The sequence below is a fragment of the Camelus dromedarius genome, chromosome 20 (assembly GCF_036321535.1).
Source record: "Camelus dromedarius isolate mCamDro1 chromosome 20, mCamDro1.pat, whole genome shotgun sequence".
Taxonomy (NCBI): Eukaryota; Metazoa; Chordata; class Mammalia; order Artiodactyla; family Camelidae; genus Camelus; species Camelus dromedarius.
Window position 1 is genome coordinate 37,110,671 of NC_087455.1, and position 24,929 is coordinate 37,135,599.

General features: G+C 39.5%; 1 protein-coding gene across 2 annotated transcripts in view; it reads right to left on the reverse strand.

Moving 5' to 3' along the window:
* The window catches only part of LRRC69 (leucine rich repeat containing 69), a 73,400-nt gene that overhangs the window by 43,970 nt on the left and 4,501 nt on the right, over window positions 1-24,929 (reverse strand). The window contains exons 2-5 of one of the 2 annotated variants that reach the window (XM_010975993.3): window positions 15,999-16,125; window positions 11,468-11,540; window positions 8,569-8,764; window positions 5,908-5,979 (exon numbers count right to left, since the gene is read on the reverse strand). The exons of the other annotated variant lie outside the window; for it this stretch is intronic. Coding sequence (XP_010974295.1) covers window positions 5,908-5,979; window positions 8,569-8,764; window positions 11,468-11,540; window positions 15,999-16,125 — 468 coding nt within the window. The remainder of the gene's footprint in view (window positions 1-5,907; window positions 5,980-8,568; window positions 8,765-11,467; window positions 11,541-15,998; window positions 16,126-24,929) is intronic. 2 annotated transcript variants of the gene reach the window in all.

Below are 24,929 nucleotides of genomic sequence, written 5' to 3' on the forward strand. Positions count from 1 at the left end.
TTCAAGGGATGTTCCTTGGGTATCATTTTAGTCAAGACAACAGGGAGATCCTCAAAACCCAAACTCTCACTGAAACGAAAGCAATGTCTCATTTATTTATGTAGCACATCAGGGGCTACTCCTGCCTGTCACTCCTGAGACAAGAAAAGACTCCTCAGTACTTTTTTTTCTCTCAGAGGCATGGTTCCGAGACAGGCTTGCAGCAAAAATCTTGAGTGTTAAGTCCAAGCTCTACCACACTCTTATATATACTTCAGACCAGTGGTGGTTCTCCAAGTGTGGTCCACAGACTTGCAGAACAGCATCATCTAAGAACTTAAAAGAAATGCAAATTCTTGGGCTCTCCAACCTACTGAGTCAGAAACTCTAAGGGGTAGGGACCAGCCGTCGGGATTTTAACCATCCCTGCAGGTGATTTTCATGCACATTCAAGTTTGAGGGCAACTGCTGTAAAGTAAATTACTTCCTTGGAGCTTCAAGAACCTCAGCTCCAAACAGGGGATAAGGAGACCAAATCTGCCTTCTTTAAAGGGCTTTTTCAATATCAAATATATTTGATATTATGCAAAACTGCTTGCAAATCTACAAATTACTAGATAATTGCAAAGCACAGCTTCGGAAAGATAACTTTTAATGCCATTTTTCAACCTGAAAAGTAGTGACAGTACTTCAGGCGGTCAGACAGACTGATAATGGAAGCTTCTGATCAAAGGTGTTACAGAAGCGTGAAGTCTTCTGCTAGGTCTGAAAACGTTTCACATATGATATCTTGTTAGAAGCGTCACATCAAAGACAAACATCATTACGTCCCCTGGTGATGATCTTTTTACTCACTTTCGTCAGGTCAACTGTTTTCTTGAAATGATTGCAGTTTGAAAAATAACCAAAGGAACCAGAGAAAGATCTTTGCTTAAAGACAAATTTTGTTTTTAAATAATTGTTTCAAGGTAACTGGAAAAAGTAAAAGTAATTTACTTTTCTCCCTGTTGAAAAGGCTGAATCATAACTACTTCAGACTGAGTTTTCTACACTTTCTTTTAGAATCTAGAGAGAGGCTAGTAACCATTCCTCCTAGAAATCCCACTATAGTATCTTAGTCCAAAGCCCTCCTGCAGCAGTAACAATACGAGGCTCTTCCCCCTCATCATCAAAACTTACGAAGGCAGCTGGTTACTTTCCCCCTTCATATTTTGAACTCAGCAATGAAGTTACCTCCTACCTGCCCTCCTCTTTCCAAGCTAATTAGTGCCACTTTCTTTAACTTTTCTAATTTTAAGTTTCTGTCTTTATATTTTTCTCATGAGCTCTCCAAGGCCCACTTAATTTCTAGAGCTTTCTTCAAACATGAATTCCAAAGTTCTTACAGGACAACACCAGTATTTGTTTACTTGCCTCCCCAGAGTTCCCTAAGGATAGGAATTCTTCAAATCTTCATGCCCAACACCTAGAAGAGAGCTTAGCTTAGCTGAACTGAATCGCCATCTAAGCCTCACATTGGAGAGTTACAGCTCCCACACAGAGAGGCGCTGAACAGAGAGCTAAATAAAGCTCACCGTTCTACCCAAATATGACGAGCTGAACAGTGTCCATCCACCGAGAACCTGAGAATGTGACCTTACTTAGAAAGAATCTTTACAGATGTAATTAGCTAAAATGAGGATATACTAGATAGGGTGGGCCCTAATCCAAGGGCTGGTGTCCTCACAAGAAAACACCCATATTATTTTAAGGCCCATTACAGCAGGACTGGGAAACGTTTTAAGCACATATATAAAAATAAGGTACTTGAAGAAAAAAAATCCAGCAATAAACACGCTCTGGGAGGTAAACCTAAAGGCACTTTTGTGCTTTCTGTGTTTATTTATTTTCTGGATTTTCTACAGTAAATTAGAATCATCATCATCAATCTATCATCAGAAAAATGTATTTACACAAAGACATCTGAAGACAAGAGAGCAAAAGGGGAGGAACAGTTACCTTTAAAAAAAAGATTAACAATCCCTGTTCATCCAAGAAGCACGAGGCACTTTGTAAACTATTAAAACAAATCATTTTGACATCGTCTTAGATACAAATTGGACATAAAATAACTTTATCTGAGGCACTGGGAATTTCCTCAAATTGTGGAATGATATATCAGATCGAGGAATTAGCTCCAGAGTTTGTTTTCTCTTCACTGGCTTTCCTACTGGCAATGACACCTTTTACATAATTAGACGGAATTTCTTTAAAAAGAAAATTCATACTAGGAAATGAAACATCATGAAACCAATCCAGACATAATACAATGTGAAAAAATGCTTTAACAGACTTTTCTAAAAAACACACATGTAGAGGTTCTGGAATGGAGACTTTTATTATTATTATTATGGTTGGTTTTTTTTGCTGTTTGAAATTTTAAGAAGAATGTGCGATTTGTACAGCTTTCAAAAAGAGTTTTATGTTTAAATGAAGAAAAAAGAGAGGAGAAAAAAATTTAAAATCCCACTGTACTAGATCTGACTAAACGGTAATAAAAGAATAATACATTTCTAAAAGAGCTAATTCGCTGTGATCATGACAGAAACTCTTTTGATTGAACACCTATGAATAATTATAACAGTCCCATTATCTTACTGCAGATCTCCATTTAATGTACTTTCTTATACAAAAATCCTGGTGAAAATTCAATTTCGAATATTTAAAAGCTATGTGAATAAAAAGTATACTTCTGTGAAATAACTACATTTTTCAAACAATATACCAAGTTTCAGGTCATAAAATAGCAAACAGTCTTAAATAAAGCCCTATTTTAAAAACAAAATAGCTGTGAGGAGGTAAAATAAGACCCTTCGACAGAACACATCTTCACATCTTTAAGACCACACTTCAGGGCAACAGGTAAGCAGAGCTTTCTCTTGCTCTCCTCTGCTTTTATGCATGTTTGAATATTTTTTATAGGAAAAATAAGGTTTTAAAACATGTACTTCACAAGGTCAATTCTTCCTGTTAACGCCAGTAGGCAGTGGATGATCACCATAGTTATGTGTTACCAGCAGCAGTTCACTATTGGTGTATATTACACATACTATGTATAATCCTAAGAGGTTTCATCCCTTGAACAACAACTGTGTACAAAATGCTTTAAAATCATCATCTACCTTAACAGTCTTCTTGAAGTTAGTGGTATTAATACACCCAGTTTACAAATGAAACAGCAACTCGGAGATTACAAAGTTAGCAGACAGAAAATCAGGCCTTTACACTCACGTGTATACGACCCCAAGTCTGTGTTCTTCATTTCTATACTATTCTGCTTCCTAAAAAGCGTGGCCTGTTTTTAAAGTTCACTGTTATTACTTTGAAACTTACTCTCTTTCGCTGATAATCACAGCATGACCTAAGATCAGTCATTTATCCTGTGTTCACCATTTACCCCATTAGTTGCGCCATTTATCAAATGTGGAAATTTTACTAATTTGAACCAGTTGGACCAAAGCTCAGACGAGTCCACAGAATATCTTATATCAGTTTTTCTGAAATTTCTGAAATAGGTGCTACCAAGGTGAAACTAACTCAGATTCTGTCAAAATTACTCCAAATTAATGGGATCTAAATAATAGTGTTTTATCAAAACTGTAAGTACAGAATCACTGTAGAAGGGACAGTGAATTCATGATACTACTAAGGCAAATACTGGATGTAGCTTAAGAACATTATTTTTTATTTATTTGTCTAACAAATATTTATTCAATTGAAATTCAAGACAATGCGGGTATGGAGGCGAAAAGAGTACTCCTTTTCTTTGCAAGCTTACAGCCTAACGGGAAGACACACGTGAAAAGGATTACTCTACTAGGTGGTGTTATAACAGAAAAGAACCAATCTGACTCCATATGAGGTCTGTTCCTTTGGCTTTAACCCTGTGCCCTGTTTTCTAGGCTTAGTCTTGCTGGCGCTGCACCTTTTGTGAAACAATGTTGCCTTTAGCCTGAAATATACAGGAGAGCCTATTCTCAGGGCTCTGACCTTTAAGGATATTAACACTTTTGCTCTCAAAGAAAGACAGCAAGTTGCAGAATAGAAAATCATGTTTGTTTTGTTAGAGGTCTTACAGGGGCATGATGACCTGACCCAAGTGGACAGCTACAAGAACAAAGAATTCCTATGTCAAGAACTTTGCAACAACCAACAACACCCCTCCCATTTTTAGTATAAAAGGAGCATGAATTCTGACTTCAGTACGATGGTTCTCCAAAACATTAGTCTGCCATCCTCATCATCTGCCGGCTTTCCAAATAAAGTCACTATTCCTTGCCCCAACACCTAATCTCCTGATTTACTGGCCTGTCGTGCAGCGAGCAGAACGAGTTTGGACTCGGTAACAGTATGTACAAACTGCAATGGTACCAGAGAAGAAGAGGCACCAGAAGTTTGCTCTGGGCATCAGAGATGGCATCATAGGGCAGAAAAGAACTGAACTAAGACTTGCAGGATGAAAAAAATCTTGGAGCATTGCCAGTCAGTATTAACATCCAATTCTTATTAAACATTCAAAACTATATTTTTGGAAAACAGTGTCACAATTTCTTTAAAAAAAAAATTAAAACATGCAGTTACCATATGACCCAGCAGAACTGCTGGGTATTTGCCCAAAAGAAGTGAAAGCAGGGACTTGAACAGGTACTCGTACCCCCATGTTCACAGCAGCATTATTCTCAATAGCCAAAAAGAGGAAGCAACCCAAGTGTCCGTGGACAAATGAATGAATAAGCAAAATGCGGCATATACATACAATGGAATATTATTCAGCCATAAAAAGAGGGAAATTCTGACAAAGGCCATAACATAAATGAACTCTGAGGACATAATGCTAAGTGAAATAAGCCAGTCACCAAAGGACAAATACTGTATTATTCTATTTATGTGAGGTTCCTAAAGTACTCAAATTCTTAGAGACAGGAAGTAAAATGGTAGTTGCCAGGGGTTAGAGGGAGGAGGAATGGGGAGTTACAGTCTTTATTGGGCAGAGTTTCAGTTGAAAAGATGGAAAACTTCTGGAGACAGGTGGTGAAGACCGTTGTGCCACAACATGACGATACATGGTACCACAGAACTGCACACTTAAAAACGGTTAAAATCATTAACTTTATGCTACGAATAACTTATGACAATAAAAAGCTGTATACATTTTTTTCTAAAACACAGACATTACACTCATTTTTCCTATTTGAGTCATCTTCAGTGTAAAACATAGCTCAAGGGGTAAAAAAAGAAAAGAAAAAGGAATGAAATCTCAATTTGGTGTTGATCAATCAGAAAAAGTAATTAATGGATCAGCAGCTATTTATTGAAAACCTTCTGGATTGATGGGCTTCTGATCAATACCTTGCACATGGAAACATTTGCTCCGCTATAAAAATGCAATATAAAAAACTGCCATTTCTTTCCCAAGGCCAACTGCTTCCCAGTTAGGTGAAATAAAGCAAAGTCAAAATTCATTTCCAAATTTTTTTAAAAAATGCATTCTTCATTGTTTATGGCTTAAAAACAACCAGTAGAAATGTCTCCTTTGAGTTAATTGCAATTGCAAGGGATATAAATTTATGCTCTTGAAAGTGAATATTTTCAAAGACTGAGGTGACCAAAAGCAGTACATGATTTAAAAAAAACAGTTAGAACTAATATATTAAAATATATATAATAGCAATCTGAGTTCACTCAGTTCAAACAAGTTCAGCAGGCACAGGACACAAAGGAAGGACTGGAAAAGAAACAGTTTTGAAATTCCAGAACAAAGCAAATCTTTGAGCCATTTGTAAAGTCAAGGTTCCAATTACTATAGGTCTTACTGGCTGCCTATTTTTCTCTTTTCAATAGCATAAACAAAATTATTTTTCAATTATAATAGAAGTTGGCTTTACTTACTCCTGGTGGAAATATTTGAATAACATTTCCAGCTATGTCTAGGATTTTTAGGTTTAGAAGATCACAAAGTCCCTGTGTCAGGAGACAAAAGAGAGAGAGAGAGCTTTTTAAAACTCTGTATGTAGAATTATAAATACTTCTTGTAAGTTTGAATTTTATGGGGTTGACCACCTTTCCCGAATACCTGATCAGTTCTTCAGTACATCTCCTCAAGGAGATCACTGTGCCTGGATCACCGGATCCTTCGACCTCTCCATTCCCCCTGACCACTCCAGGGCAACGTAACATGGTGGCCGAGAGTCAGACTGTTCGTAGTAAATATCTGCACGTTCAAATTCACCACTGACACTATGCATCTATGGGCAAATTCCTTTTTTTGGTTTTTGGGGGCTTTTTTGGTTTTAAATTTTATTTATTTTTGTAAGTTCTTATTCTTTCCCCAGAGCATGCCTGCACTGAAGACGGGTTTGTTTTGTGCCATGGGGTCTTACTTTAAATTCTCCCTCTGTTATTGGAGACTTGCACTAGTTTCCCTATTTTTATATCATACAAGAAGCACCATTTATAAGTCAATATGGGCAAATTTCCTGTTCTTTGTGCTTCAGTTTCTCCTTTTGTAAAATGCAGGTATTAATGGAAGCCCCTACTTCAAAATGGTTGTTGAATGGATTAAATAAGTTACTAATCAGAAAGTGCTTCCTAAAGGGCCTAGAAAAGAGCTCTTTAGTAGACATTTCTACCCTTAAAACAGAAAGAACCTCTGGGAAACTGAAAACAGACGTAATCCAAGAAAGCCATCTCTATGGACAATTCCACCGGCCTTTACTTTGCATCTGCCTTTTGCTTAGCACTGTGCTCACACAACCCTTTCCTTTTAAGGAAAATAAAATATGTTAGTCTCTATTCATGTGCCCAGCGGGACTGGATTGGCATATACATTTATACACATGTGCAGACAGACACATAATTTATAATGTACCAGAAAATGATTCATAATTCGTTCATTATCAAAACAAATGAGTATTTTCTGTAATGTCTTATTTATAACGCAGACCAAAAGAATGATAGACTGAATCATATGTTTTCTTATTTTTTCATTTAGACTGATTTCATATTAAATATACAAGGATATCAATGATCATACGCATCCTTTACATGATAATTCAGGATAGAAGTTATTAGCATTCAAAATTTTTAAAAGTCTAAACGACTTGGGATTTATAAAATTGTAGTTAAGAGTGTTGATTTGAAGTACAGACTTTTAAGTTAGACAGGGATCTGAGCTGCTTTCTGGACCTTTGCAAACTGTGTTCAAGTCACATAACCTCTCTTATCCTTTTTCTAAAATAGGTATAATAAAAACTACATGATAAAGCTGTTACAAACACTAAATAATACAATGCTTCACAGTGGTCCTGATGTGGCTGTGATGGCTGTTTCCTCAAATAAGGGAGATACACTTATAATAGGTTTATTCTGTAATTCCAAGATATTTTCCTATTTGTTTATAGGAAATAGGATTTGCAGTGGATTTAAGAAGGAAATTTTTGAAATATATTTATTCACAGCCTACACCTTGGATATTTTTACATATCACATTATAGCATGCACAGAATTTTTAAAGGAAATATCTTCCTGAGAGAAAAATAAGACAGTAGGAATTGATCTGCTTTTTCATTCCTCAATTTACTGTATGACATGCATTTCCTCCTATCAAATTAATTATAATTTGCATAAGTAAAGAAAGAAAACCCACTGACAGATTCCTAACAGGAAACAGTACTCTCAAACAGTACTCTCAGATTTCTCAGGAAATTTGAGGAGCGTTTAACAAAGACACTATTTATAAAAGTTTGACAGGGTGTAGGGAAATCAACAAGGTTCCCTAAACCAAGAATGGCAGTTCCCTAAACCCGCAAAGTTCCCCAAAGCTAGCAACAGCAGGGAGTTCTTTATCACCACAGCCCTAAAGAGCCCAGGAAGGTAGTGATGTCCACTGAGGGTCACCTGACACTAGCTATGACCTTCCAGAAAGGCAGGCAGGCAACTCACAGAACGCCTTCCGGGAGAGGACCAAGGGAACACCATCTGGTACTCACTCTCCTGCCCTTCCACCTCCTGCTAGAACCTCTCATTGGCCATATGCAAGAGGAAGCCAGAGGACAAAAGAGCTCACTGAAGCCCATACAGGTCAGTCTCCCAGGCATACAGCAGGCTGGAAAAGGATGGAGAGTGAACATAAAGGAAAAATGGAAGCCACCTAGCACATGTTTCAAAACCAAAACGTACTTATATTTTGTGCTGTATATGGAGCCAGATAAGATGACTCACTTACATTTAAATTTCATACACAAAAAAATAAGACTTTTTTAGTATAAGTATGTTCCATGCAATATTTGGAACATACTTATACTAAAAAATTCCTTGTTGCTAATCTGAAATTCAAATTTACTAAATCTGGCAGCCCTAGCTATGCGAAAAAAAATCCAAGTTATAGCCCTCCTTTGTCATGGGGATTTGGGAACTGACTACACCTAATCAGAGGGAAAGCAAATGATGGCTTGTACTCAGATGCCCAGATCTATTCTACAACCGCTCCCCAGTGTGCTGTAACGAATTCCTCCCCAGACAAAAGAAATTCTGGTTCCGTCTTTTGCTTACCTCTGGCAAAGATTCAATGTTGTTCCGGACCAGAAGAAGCTTCTGGAGCTTCTTCAAAAACTTAATCTCTTCGGGTATGCAAACGAGCTGATTGTAGTTAAGCTGAAGTTCAGAAAGATTCTTAAGGAAACAGAGTTCCCTAGGAATGCTGGCTAGCTGGTTATGATTTACACTCAAATATGTAAGGCTTCTTAATCTAAAAAAACAAATGAAGTATATGAATGAAACTTATGAGAATAACAAAGTCCATTGTACAGACATCACTCATCAGAGTTATGTGTCAATTCATCTTTTGTAGCTCAACTGAGCCTTATTTCCGTTAAGTGTTCACAACTGCTATGAATCATCCAAGCATAAAAAAATTTTTATTTGTTATAATTTAACTTTTAAAGATATCATAATCAGATGGCCTATGTTAAAGTATTTTATGTAATCAAAACCTAGATTTAAGAGAAAAGAAAATTCTATTTTCATTCTTTGTACATACACTTTGGTTACACCGAAGAGGAAGCCAACAAAGGAGGATATATACACAAGCACAGATACAGACAGGTGTGAGTGTAGGTATAGATTTAGATACAGATACAGATTATGTATCTTGTACCACTGAGTTGCTGTAGAAGATGCAAAGACAGATAGGCCACAAATTCTGTCCTTACGTATTCATGGTCGAGAAGGAGATATTAGAGCCATAACATGAGGATAGAAAATGCCAACAAACAGGGAAAAAAGGATTAAGATTTGAGCCTGCAATTGCAGATATTGTACCTGAGGTATACCACAAGCATTTTGGAAGAACAGACATTTTGAACTTGGCCTCGAATAACAGAACTTGTAAAATTAGGGCAACAGGAGGGCATAGTAAGCTGAGAAAATATTTTGAATAACGAAGCAGAAAGAAATAAGCACTAGTGAACACCAACGATGTTCCTGGGAATTAAATTTAATCAACAGCACAACCCTAAGGTTGGAATTATCACCCTTAATTTAGAAATGAGGAAAATAAAGGCTCAGAGGCAGTGAATAACTTGCCCAATTCACCAACAGATAACAGTGTTCAAGATTAAAACGCAGGTGTGTCTGCTTGAATGAAAGCTAAGAATGAAGGTTTAATGATCTCAAGGGTGAATGTGTTGAGGTTAAAATAATAACAGAATGAGTGACATTTCTAGACAGTTAAAAATGGGGGACTAGAAGATAGGGGAGAGGGGTCAGTGCTATTGAAAGAGATTTGGGGGATAGCTATGAACTCGACAATGGAAGTCATCTGAATACCTGAAACTGACAGAAAGAAGACCACCACCAAAAGGGCAGGAGAGAGAGAGGAAGCCAATGGAAAGATTCCTGAGAAATGTGAACATCTGACAATTTTTTCAAAAGGCACCCAGAGTGGGTATGAGTAGAAAAAGAGATGAACCAGGTTAGCAAGGAATCTCTAAAGGTATGGGAGAAGAATATTTCAAAATTTAAGAGAGTCCAAACTTTAAATGTTACAATGCTAACAAAAGGTAATGCAAAAAAAAAAAAAAAAAACCAACCAACCTACTAGAAACAAAGGCAGGTGACAGACTACACAATCATTATTTAAAAAATTGACTTTATGTCTATATTATAGCTACAAGCAATTGGAAAATAAGTTTTTAAAATTCCATTTACAGTAACATCAAAAAAAAAACCCATATAAATAGTTACAAATACATTTAACAAAAGACAATATTGTACTTTGTACTCCAGACAGAGCGAGGCTTACTAAATTGTGAAATCACAATATGCTATAGCTGCCAGGATTTTGAAGTTCATCTGCTTAAACTTCTTCCTTTAGAGATGAGAAAGCCAACGTCCAGGACAGTAAAACCACTTACCCAAGGTCATAAGGCTCGTTGCACAAAGAGAGGACCTGAACCTAGTTCGCCAGAGCTTCCAAGGTGTCCTTTTTTCATTACATCACCAACACATAAATCAGTGGTAAAATGCACGAGTGAAAAAGCAAGCAGACAACTACTGGCATTGTCACTGCTCTGAGTAATCCTCTTCTCCAGAAATTAGATAGCTTCAAAAATGTTTTCTAGTTGCTCTGACTTAAATTATTACTTTCTCTGTAAAAATCTAACTGGGAAAAGATACCCTGGCTAGAGGTACAGATAAGTGAATTGGGGTAGACTTTAACCTGCTGCAGAAAACGCTTTGTTGAGAACTATTCATAGCTTTGTATCCTCCTTTAAAAACCCGGATTCTCTTATGTTGTAATACATCTGTTTCTGTTCAACAGGCAATAAAGAGAGTCTTTGAATTAAACGCAAGTAGGGTTCTCTCTCCATCTGTCAGAAGAAAAGCCCAAGAGGGTGTTTTGCCTGCAGAAGGACAAGGCCTTCAGCTGCTCCAGAAAGTGACTGTAACAACAGCCCATGTGTGCAAATGTGTAGGATAAGGAAAAATAGCATTTTGTTTTTGTTAATGATAATAAAATGGGGGGGGGGGGTTAATGAAAATAACATTCCGGTTTTAAAATCTTTGCTTTTATGTTATCTTCTCCATCAAGCTAAAAGTGTTCTACAATACTAATATGAAATAAAGTTTAATGTCCCCAATTCTGTCGCGGAGCAAGCTCCAGGAACCCTAAGTTGGGAAATCAGTAACACAATCAATTTCAGAACTTTGTATTTCAAACCCCCATTTTTATGCTTTATAATAACAAGTCGTGCTGTCTCTCATTTCTCTGCAGTGTTTAAGGAATCACCTGGTTAAAATCAGTGGCTGCCTCAGTCATTCAGGGGCCTCTTTGCTACGGTGTAAATCCCACAAGGACGTGAAGCCAGGGACACAGTGTTCAGATGACCAAGGTGGGGAGAAACGGGGGAGCGGTTTGATGGTAACCAACACTCACTATAAACAAAATTACCTGCTGACTTCCTGAGGAATCCATGTGAGCTGGTTGTTGTTCAGATTAAGCAGGATCAAGTTTTGTAAGCCATCTGCTAAAAAATAAGTTCAGTCACTTTAGCTCTCTGTTAGAAAAGAATTCTCAGCCACTTTTCTATACGCCTTGCCTTCCTTCTGGTTTTCGTGCCTTGGCCAAGGCTCTCTGGGTGGCTGGTGACTGACATCCTCTTAAATTAGTTTAAGCAAAAAGGCAGACTTTATCACGAAGTTACAAAGCTAAGTCTCAGCACCTGAGAGCGGCACCGAGGCTACGGCCGGACTCGCCACAACCTGGAACCAAGAGCTAAACGGCACCGGAGCCCAAGGTTGTTTTAGTCTTGTTTTTGGAACTCAGAACGGCAGTCCCGTAACTGTTTACTGAGCGAATGAATGAAGTCCAGAGGGTCTTCCTGACAAGGCGCACTCGTCCACCCCAAGGGAAGACGACGGCCGGCAGCCAGTCAAAGGCTCTGCGGCCCAGCGGCCCCTACGCGGCCGCACTCCCGCCGGCCCGGGGCGGGACCGGGGCCCCCTGCGCGTGCGCACGCCTGTCCGGCGCCGGCCCCGCGCCCCTCGCGCCCCGCCGCCTGCGCCTGCTGCTCTGCGCCGAGACCGTGGTCTCCTTAGGACCGAGCAAGTGGGACTCCCTGGCGAAGAGGGTGCAGTGGCCCTGGAGTGTGTTCTAGCGCCCACGCAACTGCAGGGCCAGGGTCTCCTTGAGGTGGAAGGAGCAGATGTCCGCTAGCACGTGTAACAGCCATGAAGTGATTCTGTATGGCACTGTAGTGGTGGCACATGTCGTTATGCATTTGTCAAAGCCCACAGAATATATAACACCAAGAGTGACCCCTAATGTGAACTATGGACTTCGGCTGGTAATAATGTGCCCTTGTTGGTTTGTCCATTGTACCAAATGTGCCACACTGATGAGGGATGTTGAGTGTAGGGGAGTATGTAGGTGGGGAGGGCTCTGTGCGAACTCTGTATTTTCTGCTCAGTTGTGCTGTGAACCTGAAAGTGCTCTAAAAAATAAAATCTATTAATGAAAAGTAAAATTTAATTTAATTAAAAAAAAAAGAGAGAGAAACAGCTGCTTGCTGATTTGCATGGGAGACTCAAAGGAGCTGGAGAATTCTCTGCTGTATTTCATGCGACCAAGTCCTCTTCGGTCACCAGCTTCTGGGGCTCAAGACACAGTCGACCTACTGGGGTCTGTGAACTTGACCTTCCTGCCTGCTTCTGTGCAGGAGTACTGTGTGGCCCACGGCGGTGGCCTGGTACCCCTCTCCCTTGCAGAATGCTGAGGGGGCGCGATGCTGCACGTCGAGGTAGTGGAAACCATCGTGGGGCTGCTCAACTGACCCTTGTCGAGGTCGATCTCCCGGGGCAACAGCACCAGCTCCTAGAACTCCAAGTTGGTGATTCCCCAACTTGGTGTACCCCACTTCCAGGTACATCTCCCCGGGCGGCTTCTCAGGTTGGGTTTGGCTTTAGATGTCCCCACGAGCCAGTGCAAGGCTGCGCCGGCCCGCGGCGCCCTACCTGCGACATGCTGGGCGCGGCAGCGGCGGCGACAGGAAGTCATATTACTATAAATGTATAAATACACATAGCTACATAATATATAACTTTAAACATATATATATGTACACACACACACACACACACAGTAGACCCTTGAACAATGTAGGGGCGTTAGGGGTGCCGACCCTCCACACAGTGGAAAATCCACATATAATTTATAGTGGGCACCCCCACCTGCTCTTCCTCCCTTCCCGGAATTTAACCAACTCGGGGATCTGCAGTACTGCAGTATTTACAATTGAAAAAAATCCGAGAATTAGTGGACCCGCGGTTCAAACCAGTGTTGTTCAGGGGTCAGCTGTATGTCCTGGCTGTGTATACACACATAGTCCTTTGGCTGCTCTTGGAGTCACAGAAATGCTCATGCTTGGGCGTCCAGGGCTTCTGATGCTTCTTCCGAACCATTGAGCCAGGTGATGATTGTCCAAGGAGACCCATGTCGGCGCCAGGCTAATAGTCTGTCTCCTCTCAGAAGCTTCTGAAAGTCTGGTAGATTATACTCTCTGGGAATCACAGAGTTTCATTTCTCATTATAACTTCTCTCAGGTTGGTGTTCATAGTCTCTGTCTCTCTCCCCTTCTCTCTCTCATTCTTGCTCTTTTGAACAGATTTTCTGTATCTTTCCATGCATCCATGTAGCCGTCCCACAACTCCTGCATTTGAATGATCACGGAGTAGACAGAGTTCTCAAATTGAAATGCCTACAGGAACCAAGAAGAGAACTCAAAACACAGCAGTGGGCCTAGCAGGAGTGTGTCTGGGTGTCCTCCTGTGCCGGCAGGAGTGGGTTGAACTGGTGAGCACATGCTTTTTCCCACAGGGCAGCTGCCATTCAGCCAACTCCCAGTAATTGCTGTCACATGGGAATATGAGTCCAGTCTCACCTAATCTTTCTTTTTTAAAAGACAGACAAAAAAAGAGCCAGGGATCCAGCCTTTAAATATGAACTCTCTTGATTTGCGAATTTGGAGACCTTAATTCAAATTTTTAGAAAGGCAGACAAAACAGAACCAAGCTATTCTGTGAATCAGATTCATCCCCTGGGTCACCAGTTTCCGGCCTCTGTCTTAGTTCATGTAGTTAGCTCAGATCAACTAAACTGTTTTAGACTATGTCATAATCCCCAAGAAAGAGAATGTGACTGACCCAACTTGGGACACATGTCTCACCCTGGTCCAGTCTACTCTGCTCCGGGGGACAATGCAATGTAATACAGGCCGCAGAGGACACAGCTCCTTGACACTAACTGCTTCTGCCCTTGGACAATGAGGACCTGGCGTAGAATATAATTTGTGTCACTCACATGGGACTTTCAGTTCAACAGCACCAAATCAAGAAATATGGAAACTACAGACATTCAGGGGCACTGTACGCAGATTATATAAATTTTTTAAACCTGAAATTTAAGGGCAACGTGAGAAAAAAATTTCTTTACAGAAACCTAAAGTAGCATGAACTAGGTTGCTTACTATCATTTATACACACCAGGCTTTACCTAAGCTTGTCCCCTCAGTATAGTTCATAAAATACCATGTCTACTTGTCTGTTAGCATGCCCTTAAAACGGTAAACTATTTTCTAAGTAAATTGTAATTGGACCCAGAATCTATAGCTTTGTGTATACAATGGGCATACCATCAGTTAAGAGTTTGTTACAGTTGTTATTTTGTCGAAAAATATTTCTCCAAGATACGTGATGTAATATTTTAAAGTACTTTAGAGAGATGGTACCAGAATCTACTTGTGCTCTTTGCTAAATATATCCCTGTGTGCCCCATGAACTAATACCCTTAATAAATGCTGCTTGATGATGCCAGTGGTACATAGTACCCATGCCTCAAAAGCTCACAGAACCTTATAAATTCTATTATATAGTTCAATTTTACTACTGGGGACACATAAAGTAGTGAAGTGCCTTACATGAGTTGATGAAGCTACAAATATTATCTAGATCTCTTTGTTATGTGTTCTGTCCTTAAGCATATGCTACCTATATTGAACAGAAGTGTCATATTGAATGGATAAATTATTAAAAGGAAACACAAAGAAAATAATTGCCACTTACTGGATCTTATATCTTTTCCTTAAAATTCTCCCCAAGTTAGGGGGACAGGAATAGCTCAGTTGTTAAGTGCATGCTTTGCATGCACAAGGTCTTGGGTGCAATCCCCAGAAACTCCATTAAATAAACTAATTAATTTAATAAAATAAATAGATAGATAGATGGATGAACCTAATTACACCCACCCAAAAAAAAAAAGAATTTTTTTTAATTTTTAAAAATAAAAAGGGGGAGGGGATAGCTCAGTGGTAGAGCACATACTTAGCATGCACGAGATTCTAGGTTCAATGCCCAGTATCCATTTAAATAAATAAACAAAAACTTAATTACCTGCCCCCCTAAAAATAAAATAAAATAAAATTCTCCCCAAGTGGATTTAAGCTTGGCACCTTTTTTTTTTTTTAATTGAAGTACAGTCGATTACAATGTGTCAATTTCTGGTGTACAACACAATGTCCCAATCTCTAAGTTTAGCATCTTGATCAAAGATTGTGACTTAGTATTGGAGACAGTATAAAAAGTGTGAAGAACAAGGAGAGCTATGGAGAGCATTTCTTGATTTGATTTTCAACTAGTTTTCTCCCTGGCCCAGAGAAAGTCTACCCAGATGACAGTCTAAATGTACACTGATTGTGAAAAGGGGAAAATTCACTAATAATAATGCTTACTGATTTTCTTAGATCTGTATGTAAATATATAATACATTCATTGAAAAAAAAGTTTCCCAAACTCCCTAATTTCAAGTGTAAATATCTCCAACCAAAAAAGATTAAAATGTAAAATCCTTTTTCCATGTTAGCCCTGAATTTTTCAATATAAGGAAATTAACTCTGATACTATATGATGCTCTTCTTTGATTACCGTACCACATGCTCCGGATGCAAACCTGTGAATCCTATTTCCAAACAAATGGAGTGTCTTCAAAGATGTAAGGTATTTCATCTCCTCTGGAACTTCTTCTAAAAGGTTGTTTCCCAGATTTAGTGCCGTCAACTGCAAACATACAGAGATTTAATGAACTCGTACATTATCCACCTTCAAATGAGAAGGAAGAAATAACTAAGTCCCTTCGCTGAGATACATATAACCTAAGAAAACATCAATATGACCTTAATTATTTCACATACACCTAATATTATCTTTATAAAGTTCATTTGAGCTTCATGTTAATCTAAGCACAATTTAATTCTCAATTAAAGCACTTTGACTTCATTAAAATTGTATTACAAATCATTTCAAGGATATAGAAAAACATAATTAACAATCCATTTGTAACTCACTTGAGCAACTCAAGAGTATCTTAACATTGTTACCCATTGACTCAAAACCATTAAAAACTCAGCAAAGGGGCTAATTTCCTGAAATCAGAAGTAGAGCCAAAGATCTGAGGTCCTCCCACCATACTCTTCCCAAAGAGCTTTTACATGTAGGCCAATAAGACGTCTGCATTATGTGGGTGGGAGTGGGGTGGGGGGCGGCCCTTAACATCGCTCGGTGTAATCACCACGTTGGTTCATGAGAGAAACTCCTGACGTGATTGGGTAGGGAAGGTCTGCCTGTGTGTGCCCACTAACGACAGGCGGGGCAGACGCAGGAAGAGCCATGTGTAAGAGGAGTTAGAGAGACCCTCCAGGTCCTCTGATCCAATAAACCAGTGACACAGGATTATCCCCTAGATGCGGTCTTCTTTGATTCGAAATCTAATTGCACCTTTCAAGATACAAAGGGAGTCTTTTCTTTTATTCCTAAACATAATTTACCATTCAGATTTCATTACCAGCTGTATACTTCAGGATTTTAATATTAAAGGTTAAATGAAAAGGAATCATGGGAGTTTTGACCTCACAAATGATTGAGTTTTCGTAAGACAAGAAAAATAATAAAAAAGAAATTTTAGGCAGTTTATGATTTATGCTTAAATACCACCTGGTATTTGGTGTGGATGTATGTTAATGATGTAAATTAATGTAAAGTAGACGTAAGTATATTTACAATGAAATCCCTTGCCCTTAGAATTCACGGGAAAGGTTTTACTTCCACACACGCTTTCCTCTGGGAATTGCTATTATCTCCAAACAAAGCATAGTACATCTACCACCATGGAAGCCTCATCCTTTTGTGAAGGCTAAGGTAAAACATACTCAGGTAGCCATTCTAATGGAAAGATTTCATCCGAAGCCTGTGACTGTATTAGTTTCCTATTGCAGCTCCAACAAATTAACAAATTATCCCAAACCTAGTGGCTTCAAATCATACAAATTTATTATCTTACAGTTCTGGAGATCAGATACCAGAGCTGGTGGGAAAAGGCTGAGGCTAAATTTCTCCTGAAACCATGACTTTGCCTAGATTCTTTTCCTGCTCTGTTCCACCTCCTTTATGCCCTTACTCCTGGGAGCACAGCCTCAATAAATTACAAAAATCTATGACTCAGTCTTTCTAAGATAGAGTCACAGAAGCCAAGGGGAAAGAAAAGGAAAAGAAGAGAAAGATTCAAGACAAATTCCAAAAGAAGGTCAAGTCAAATAAAAGCCTAGAAGTAATCACTGGATTTGGCAGCAGGAGAGTTATTGGTGACCTTGACAACAGGGGTGAAGTGTTGGGGAGGAAGCTGAAGCATGCTGCGGAGAAAATGTGAGAAAGCTAAGACAACGACTAAAGGACATTTCTTTAAAGAACTTCTGCTAGGAAGGGACACCAGAAAGTTAGGAGGGAGCTGGAGAGTTTGTTTCCGCTGAAAATGAAATACTGTGCAGCCTATTTATGTGCCAATGGAAATAACCTTGTAGGTAATGAGAAACTGATGATAAAGCAAGGCTAACTGCTGAACCGAAATCCTTTATAGATGAGCAAGGCTAGGATCCAAAGTACAAATGGGTGATGGCTTTGGGTAGAAGCAAGGAGTCTTCACTGGGGAATAAGGAGGAAGGTAGGGAAAGTTAAGTGTAGATACGGTGGTGGATGGATTTGGTGATTGGAAGATGAGAGGGTCCATGACTGAGAGCGTCTGTTTTCTCAATGTAATATGAAACAAAGCCATCTCCTTGAGGAGGAAACGGAAGAGGTTTGAAGGATGGTAATTTTGAAAAGCAGTCTAGGGAAGTATAGTAGGGTGGCTGACAGCCACATCTGGTTTTCTGATTCCATTTGGCTCCCAAGAAGATGATATAAAATGGAAAGAAACTCAAGAAAAGCCACTTTCTGTTGGTGACACGTTAACTACATGGCCCTTTGGCTTGAAAATGCTCCCATGTGAAATTGTGAGCTCTGCAACCAAGAATATGTCATGTAGAAGATAAAGAGGATTCGACAGAGAACCTCAACATTTAAAGGATTTCAGAGTTAATGCTAAGATGAAGCGAGTGAAACAGATTAGTCTTGGGAGAATGGAATAACTAAAAGAACATTCACTGACGGACTTTAAATTCATAAAGGTGTCTTAAAGACCTCATACTCTCATGAGTATGACCACCTCTCTCATGATGGCAAACACGGCAGAGCTTCGCCCTACATTATGTAAAAATACAGGGTGACCAGACACTGCAGCAAGGACTGAGTTAGCTTTCAGAAATCCCTCAAGACCTTACCTAAATGTTTCATCAATCCAATCATACTAATTACATCTCTGTTGCGTGCTTGGTACTATTCTGAATGCTAGGGAGACAAAGACACACAAGACCCCGCTCTCACAGTGCTTGTATGTGGGGAGTGGGACAGACAAGACGTAAGTGAATAACGTCTGCCGGTGTTGAGTGCTACACTTAAGGGAAAGAAAACAGGACAACGGGATAAAAAGTGACTCGGGCCAGCTTGGGTCATCAGGGAAGACCTCTTTGAGGAGGTGACCTTTGAGGTGAGCTATTTAAGGTGCCTTGACAAGATTATTCCAAATGGTGCTTTACTCACAAAGGGTTTCAGAAATAGAAGGCATCCGGAAAGAGAGTATCGGTGGGTCATTAGAAACTCTGCATGGTTATGGGTAGTTTCTGAGGGGAGGCTTTAGTCACATGGGAGATAGTTATATGCTAAGTTTAAAACTTACATGACTTCAGTAATCATCTACAGAGGAGTTCTTGGTACTCTCAGTGTAACTCTTCTGTCCTCTGGAAACCAGCATATCACCATAGATTGAAAGGCCCTCTCATTGCTGCTAAATAGACCCGTGACTCAGGGAATTAGAGCATCTTACAATCAGAAAGAACTTTCATCAGTCACCTAGTGCAGGATGTAAAATGCAAGTGAGCAACTGTACACCTTCCTCACAGACACACTTGGTAATGGGCGCTCTTGTATCTTTCTAGGCAGTTTTATTTGTTTACTTATTTATTTATACAAATGTTTTTGCTTCCTTAAGCGCTCTGTAACGTCTATTCCCACAGCAATCATAAAAAAATAGTTTTATTCCCCTATTGTCTCCCACATAACAATCTTTAAAATATTTGAACATTGCTATCGTAGTCCCCCTGAATTTGTTCCATTCTTCCTTAACCATTTCCCTCAGGACATAATTGCCAGGCTCTTCACCATCCTGGTTACACTCTAATTTTTCTAAGTACCCCTCTCTTAGAAACATGGCGCCTGGGGTGAGACACGAAACGTGACCTCATAGCATCGATCTGTTGGGACCGTGGAATCTCCCTCAGGCAGATGACTGCACTTCTCTTAATGCAGCCTAACATGGAATGCATTCTCTCAGCAGCAGGGCACATTGTTGGTGCATAATTAATTTTGTCTGTGGCCAACAAAAACCCACCATCAAGGAGATAACTGTTCAGGAGATAACCCACATCCTGGACTTGTGCAACTGAATTCTTTTCTTAACTTAACTGTAGGAATTTACTGTAACCCCTGTAAAAATTGCATCTTGTTGCTTTTGGCTCAAAGGGCATCTCAAGTAGATGTGATGTTATCACTCTAAGTTCACAGTGTAAACTGAACAATGTTGATGGACAAACAAGATCAATTTTTCCCACCTCCACTTTGGTTAACACACTTACCTTTCTCGTAATCATATGATGGCCAAACTTTGGAATCACCTAGACTTGTTCCTCTCTCTCCACCTAAATTCAATGTCACCAAATCCTAGTCTCAAAATTCCTTTCAGGTGCATCTTTTTTCAGCCCTCACTGCAATCACCCTAACACTGGTACTCATTACTGCCTGCCTGTAGCGTCACGTAGCTGAAGGATGTAAAGAATGGGCTGTCTAATCATTTAAGTCCCTTTTATTCTGTCCTACTAGATTATGCCTCTGTAATGAGCTTCTCAGATGACCCATCCATGAGGAATTTCCCTACCTAACACATCCTCAATGTTTTCAGTCTTGCTGTAGCCTTTTCTACGTCTTTGTGCACTTGTCCCAAATTGGGTCTGTGTATCCTGACTCTTCCCAAATTTGATTTGATTTGTTCCCTTGCATTGGCCTGCTCATACCTCTAAGTTACAGCCTGTCTGTGGCCAGCCTTGCCAAGGATGTGCGTGCTTCCTCTTGTACCTTAGATATGAGGCTGGCATGTCAGTGTCCATTGATGTCTTTGGATTATGGACTCTAGGTTTAATATGTAGAGATCTTTGAATTAGGAGAGAAGAGGATAAGAAATTTGAGAAGAGGGTAAAGGGCACGTTGAAATTTGCACCTCTTGGGGAGTGATGGAAATGTTAGGTGTCTTGGCTGTGGTGGTGGTTTCGTGGGTGTAGAACATCTATCAGAATTCATCAAATTGGACATCTGAAATATGAGTAGTTTACTGTACAGAAATTATACCACGATAAGATTGTTTAAAAAATTTTTTAAAGAAATTTGAGAAGAAAAGTTACTGATTAACTTATTGATAACAATACTAATGACTAACATTTAAATAGAATTTAACATGTGCCAAATACTGGGCCACACAATCTTGTGCATTGCCTCATGTGGACTTCACAGTACCCTCAGTTCTACAGAAAAGGGCTCTGAGGTACAGGCTATGATTTATGGTGAAATAAAAGCTTCACTCTGTGGTCTGTGCTCCTAACTTCTACATTACATGCACTGTTTGGAGTAATTTTAAAACTATTTTTTAAAAAATTTATTGTTCAGAATGATCATATATATATGCACATAATATATACATTCATTCATACACACAGGCACCCACTATGCACACACACAATGGAATTGTATGCAGTACATGGATTTCTCATTTTAAATATTCTTATTCTTTGGGTATGCACACCATTCAGTCAGTATTTTGCAGGAGGCAAAGCACACCCCTTGGAGACTGTCTGCTAAGCTATGTTATCTCAAGAAAGTACCTCAGATTCCAAAGTCTCCATTTTTTTTTTTTTTAATGGAGACACTATCATCTACTTCTCAGAGCTACCTTAAGGACTAGAGGCAATATAACAAAGTAACTGGCAAATAGTGGACATTATGAAATGCTAACTATAATCTTTAAGACTCAGGAGAGGACCGTGGAACAAAACGTTAGACATACATGGGGCTAGGAATGCTTCACATAGTGTATGTGCTGACACTTGGACTCAGTTCTCAAATTTTAAACCTTTTGTTTTCTTAATGATTTCTGACTAATTTTTTCAAGATTTCTACATTCACAGCCACTTGTGGATGACATTTTCAGGAAAGAGAAATGTTGGCCACAGAATAATGACTTTCTGTAAATCAGTAATTTTGCTGGAATTTTTGTTGTTGTTGTGTCTACAGTGATACCGTGTTTTCAGGATTCTCTTTCCATTAAACTATCATGATAACTTGGTTCTCCAATTATTATAATGCACTTCTGTGTTTAATGCCCCACTTTGGCATACATCACCTTCTCCAGGAAAGCACCCTCTTTTTATAGTTGCGAAGCGTTGTGTACTTTTTTCTCTTTCTTTTTTCTTTCTTTTCTCTCTCTCTTTTATTTTTAATTGAAGTATGGTCAGTTTACAATGTTGCATTAATTTCTGGTGTACAGCATAAAGTTTCAGTCATACATAAAATTGCATATAACATATTCCTTCTCACATTCTTTTTTCATTATGGGTTACTACAAGATGCTGCATATAATTCCCTGTGCTCTACAGTAGAAACGTGTTGTTTATCTGTTATATATAGTAGTTAGTATCTACAAATCTCAAATTCCCAATTTATCCCTTTCTACCCCTTCCCTCCCCTGGTAACCATAAGTTTGTTTTCTATGTGGGTCTGTTTCTGTTTTATAAATAAGTTCACTTGTGTCTTTTTTCTATGGATAATTATTATCCTCTGCTTTGTATTATAGGGACTCAGGCATATACCTTATTTTTACAATATAAGTTGGAAATTTTGCAATGATAGAGTCTCTGATTCATCTAGCATTCAAAAAGCAGTTGTCCGGAATATAATAGCTGTTCAGTAAATATTAGTTGAATGCTGCCTGCTTAAATCATTTCTGTAAGCTCATGGTTCAGACTGTGAAGATACTCATTATGGCTCCACATCATTTGTTTTTCTCAAAATCAAGTATCTATTGAGCTCAGTCAGCGCCAGTCTACCCAGCTGCGTTCACTTCCTTCTAATGGGCTGTATGCTTGCTTGCTTCTAACCATCTGCTCATTCTCACTAACCCCTCTATTCAGTTCAACGTCGTGCCTAGCATATGGACGCCGGGAGCCTGGGGCAGGCGACTCCTCCCAACATTGAATTATGCTGTGCTTGTAGCTATTAATTTGCTGCTAGAAAACTCTATGCTATTTATTGTATCTTTCAATTACTTATTTGATTGTTAAAATGATATATCGATGATTAATTTGAATAAAAACTTATTTTAAAGGTGTAAAAAGATACCAGCTCAAATGTCCACTTTTATCTGAAAAGCTTTCTAAACTAAATCATGGTTTGATAATACTATTTTGGAACAAACTATTAGAGTCACCTATAACATGCACAAATATGTTTCAGTTGGTATTTGAAACATTAGTCCTTAAAATTCCTTAAGGACAGTGAATATTTCCATTCACTATACCAAAATAGTGCAAAATATAGTGTCAGGTTCTGTAAACTATTTTTAATAAAAATAATTGAATCAAATTAATGAAAGAAAACTAAGATTTTTACGTTTTTTAATTAGTTTGTCTATGGTCAAGGTGTGTAGGGGAGGGCAGCAAAGTGGCTCACTCTGCTAATTCTTTTAAATGCCCTTATTTTTGGAATCTGTGGCCCCACAGTTCAGTACAATTGCTAAATGCATCTTCTGAGTCCAGCTCCTCCTGAAAGAATTTGTTTATTTGAATAATTTTGCCAATTTCAAAACTATTGTCTAATTTTTTTAGTAACTTCTTAATACATACATTCATATTTCTCAAAACAATTATACTTTCATTGGAAATAGTTTCAAGGGCCAGAATGGCACCGAATCGCTAGGGAATCCCTCCGACCTATAAGGACTGTTTGCTTAGAGCCCAGGGTTAACCCCAGTGTCATGGAATTGACACTTCCTACTCAGCAAAAGGGAGCACTGACATTCACAGCAAAAGCATTAACAAGGCAGTACCTTTCATCCTGGCAGAAGCTCCTAAAGGCAAGACTAAAGAAGCAAGGACAAGAATTCCAAATCTGGGAAAAGGGGATTTAGAGCACAAAACTCACGTTCAATTAAAAATGTAAACCTAAGTGTTTGGAAGAGCTAAGCATTTGGATGTTTGAGTAAAGGTAAGAGCTAAAGTCTCCTGAGTGAAAAATGGGTAAGGCATTCTCTACGAGATGAGTCAAGGGAGGTACAGAAAGATTATGTGCCCAGCTGGCAAGTGAGAGAAGAGGGTTGGGGTGCTTCTGGACACCTGCCAGCTAGAGGAAGAAGTTGAAGTTCAAATGGGGTACGGGGGGCTTGCTGCAGGCTTGGGCAGACAAGCAGAGGCAAAGGAGGGGTGAAAGTAGTGCAGAGAAGGCACCCACTAGGTGCCTGTGTGCCGGGACAGGCTACAATAAACCTGTGTGAGAGAGTTCTGTTTTCATAGAAAAGCCAGGTGTAGACAACAAGCAGGAGGCGTCATCCATCTGACAGAAGAAGCGTGCATTTCTAGTGGATGGGACAGGAGAGAGGACAGGCTTGATGCTGACAAGCAGCACGAATGACATCAGAGCCTTTCTGTTCTCCCAGGCTTGGAGCGCGAGATCCAGGATGCCCGGAGAGGGGAGAGAGCAGGAAAGCCGTTGCGGTGGACTCTCCTCTTGTGTTCCTCTGCATAACTCCTATCCTCAGATCTCACCTGGCCTGTGCTTCTCAGGACTGCCTTCCCTGACTTCCCTGACCTCAGTTCCTCGTAACACAATATAATTCTTCTTCATCGCACTTTTCACAATGATAATTTTACATCCATCTGTATATCAATTACCTTTTCCCACCAAACCTGACATCGGGACACGTGGATGTCTGCTCCTTTCTGTATTGTCCGCATGCAGCAGAGGGCCTAGCCCACTGCAGGCACAGTGACTGGTGAACTTAGGAAAGAAGCAAGGAAGGGAGGGAGGGAAGGAGGGAGGGGGAGAGGTGCCTGAGTTAGGGGTCATTAAGGACAGTACAAGTATGAAAAGGAGAGACTAGGGACACAGTAACACCTCACAAACTACCCAGCTCTGCTTAGAGGTGCCCTATTGACTGTCAACTGTTTGTGGCCAAATAAAAAGCTATGGCAGACCGTATCTCTGTCCTGGGCAGCCACATGTGAGCCACTTAAGGGCAACGCTGCTGCACTGCCATTGGACCCTGTGATGCATGTCAACGATGCTGTGCACAATCAGAGATAATGGCGATTCGTTTCTCTGGGGATTTTAGAACT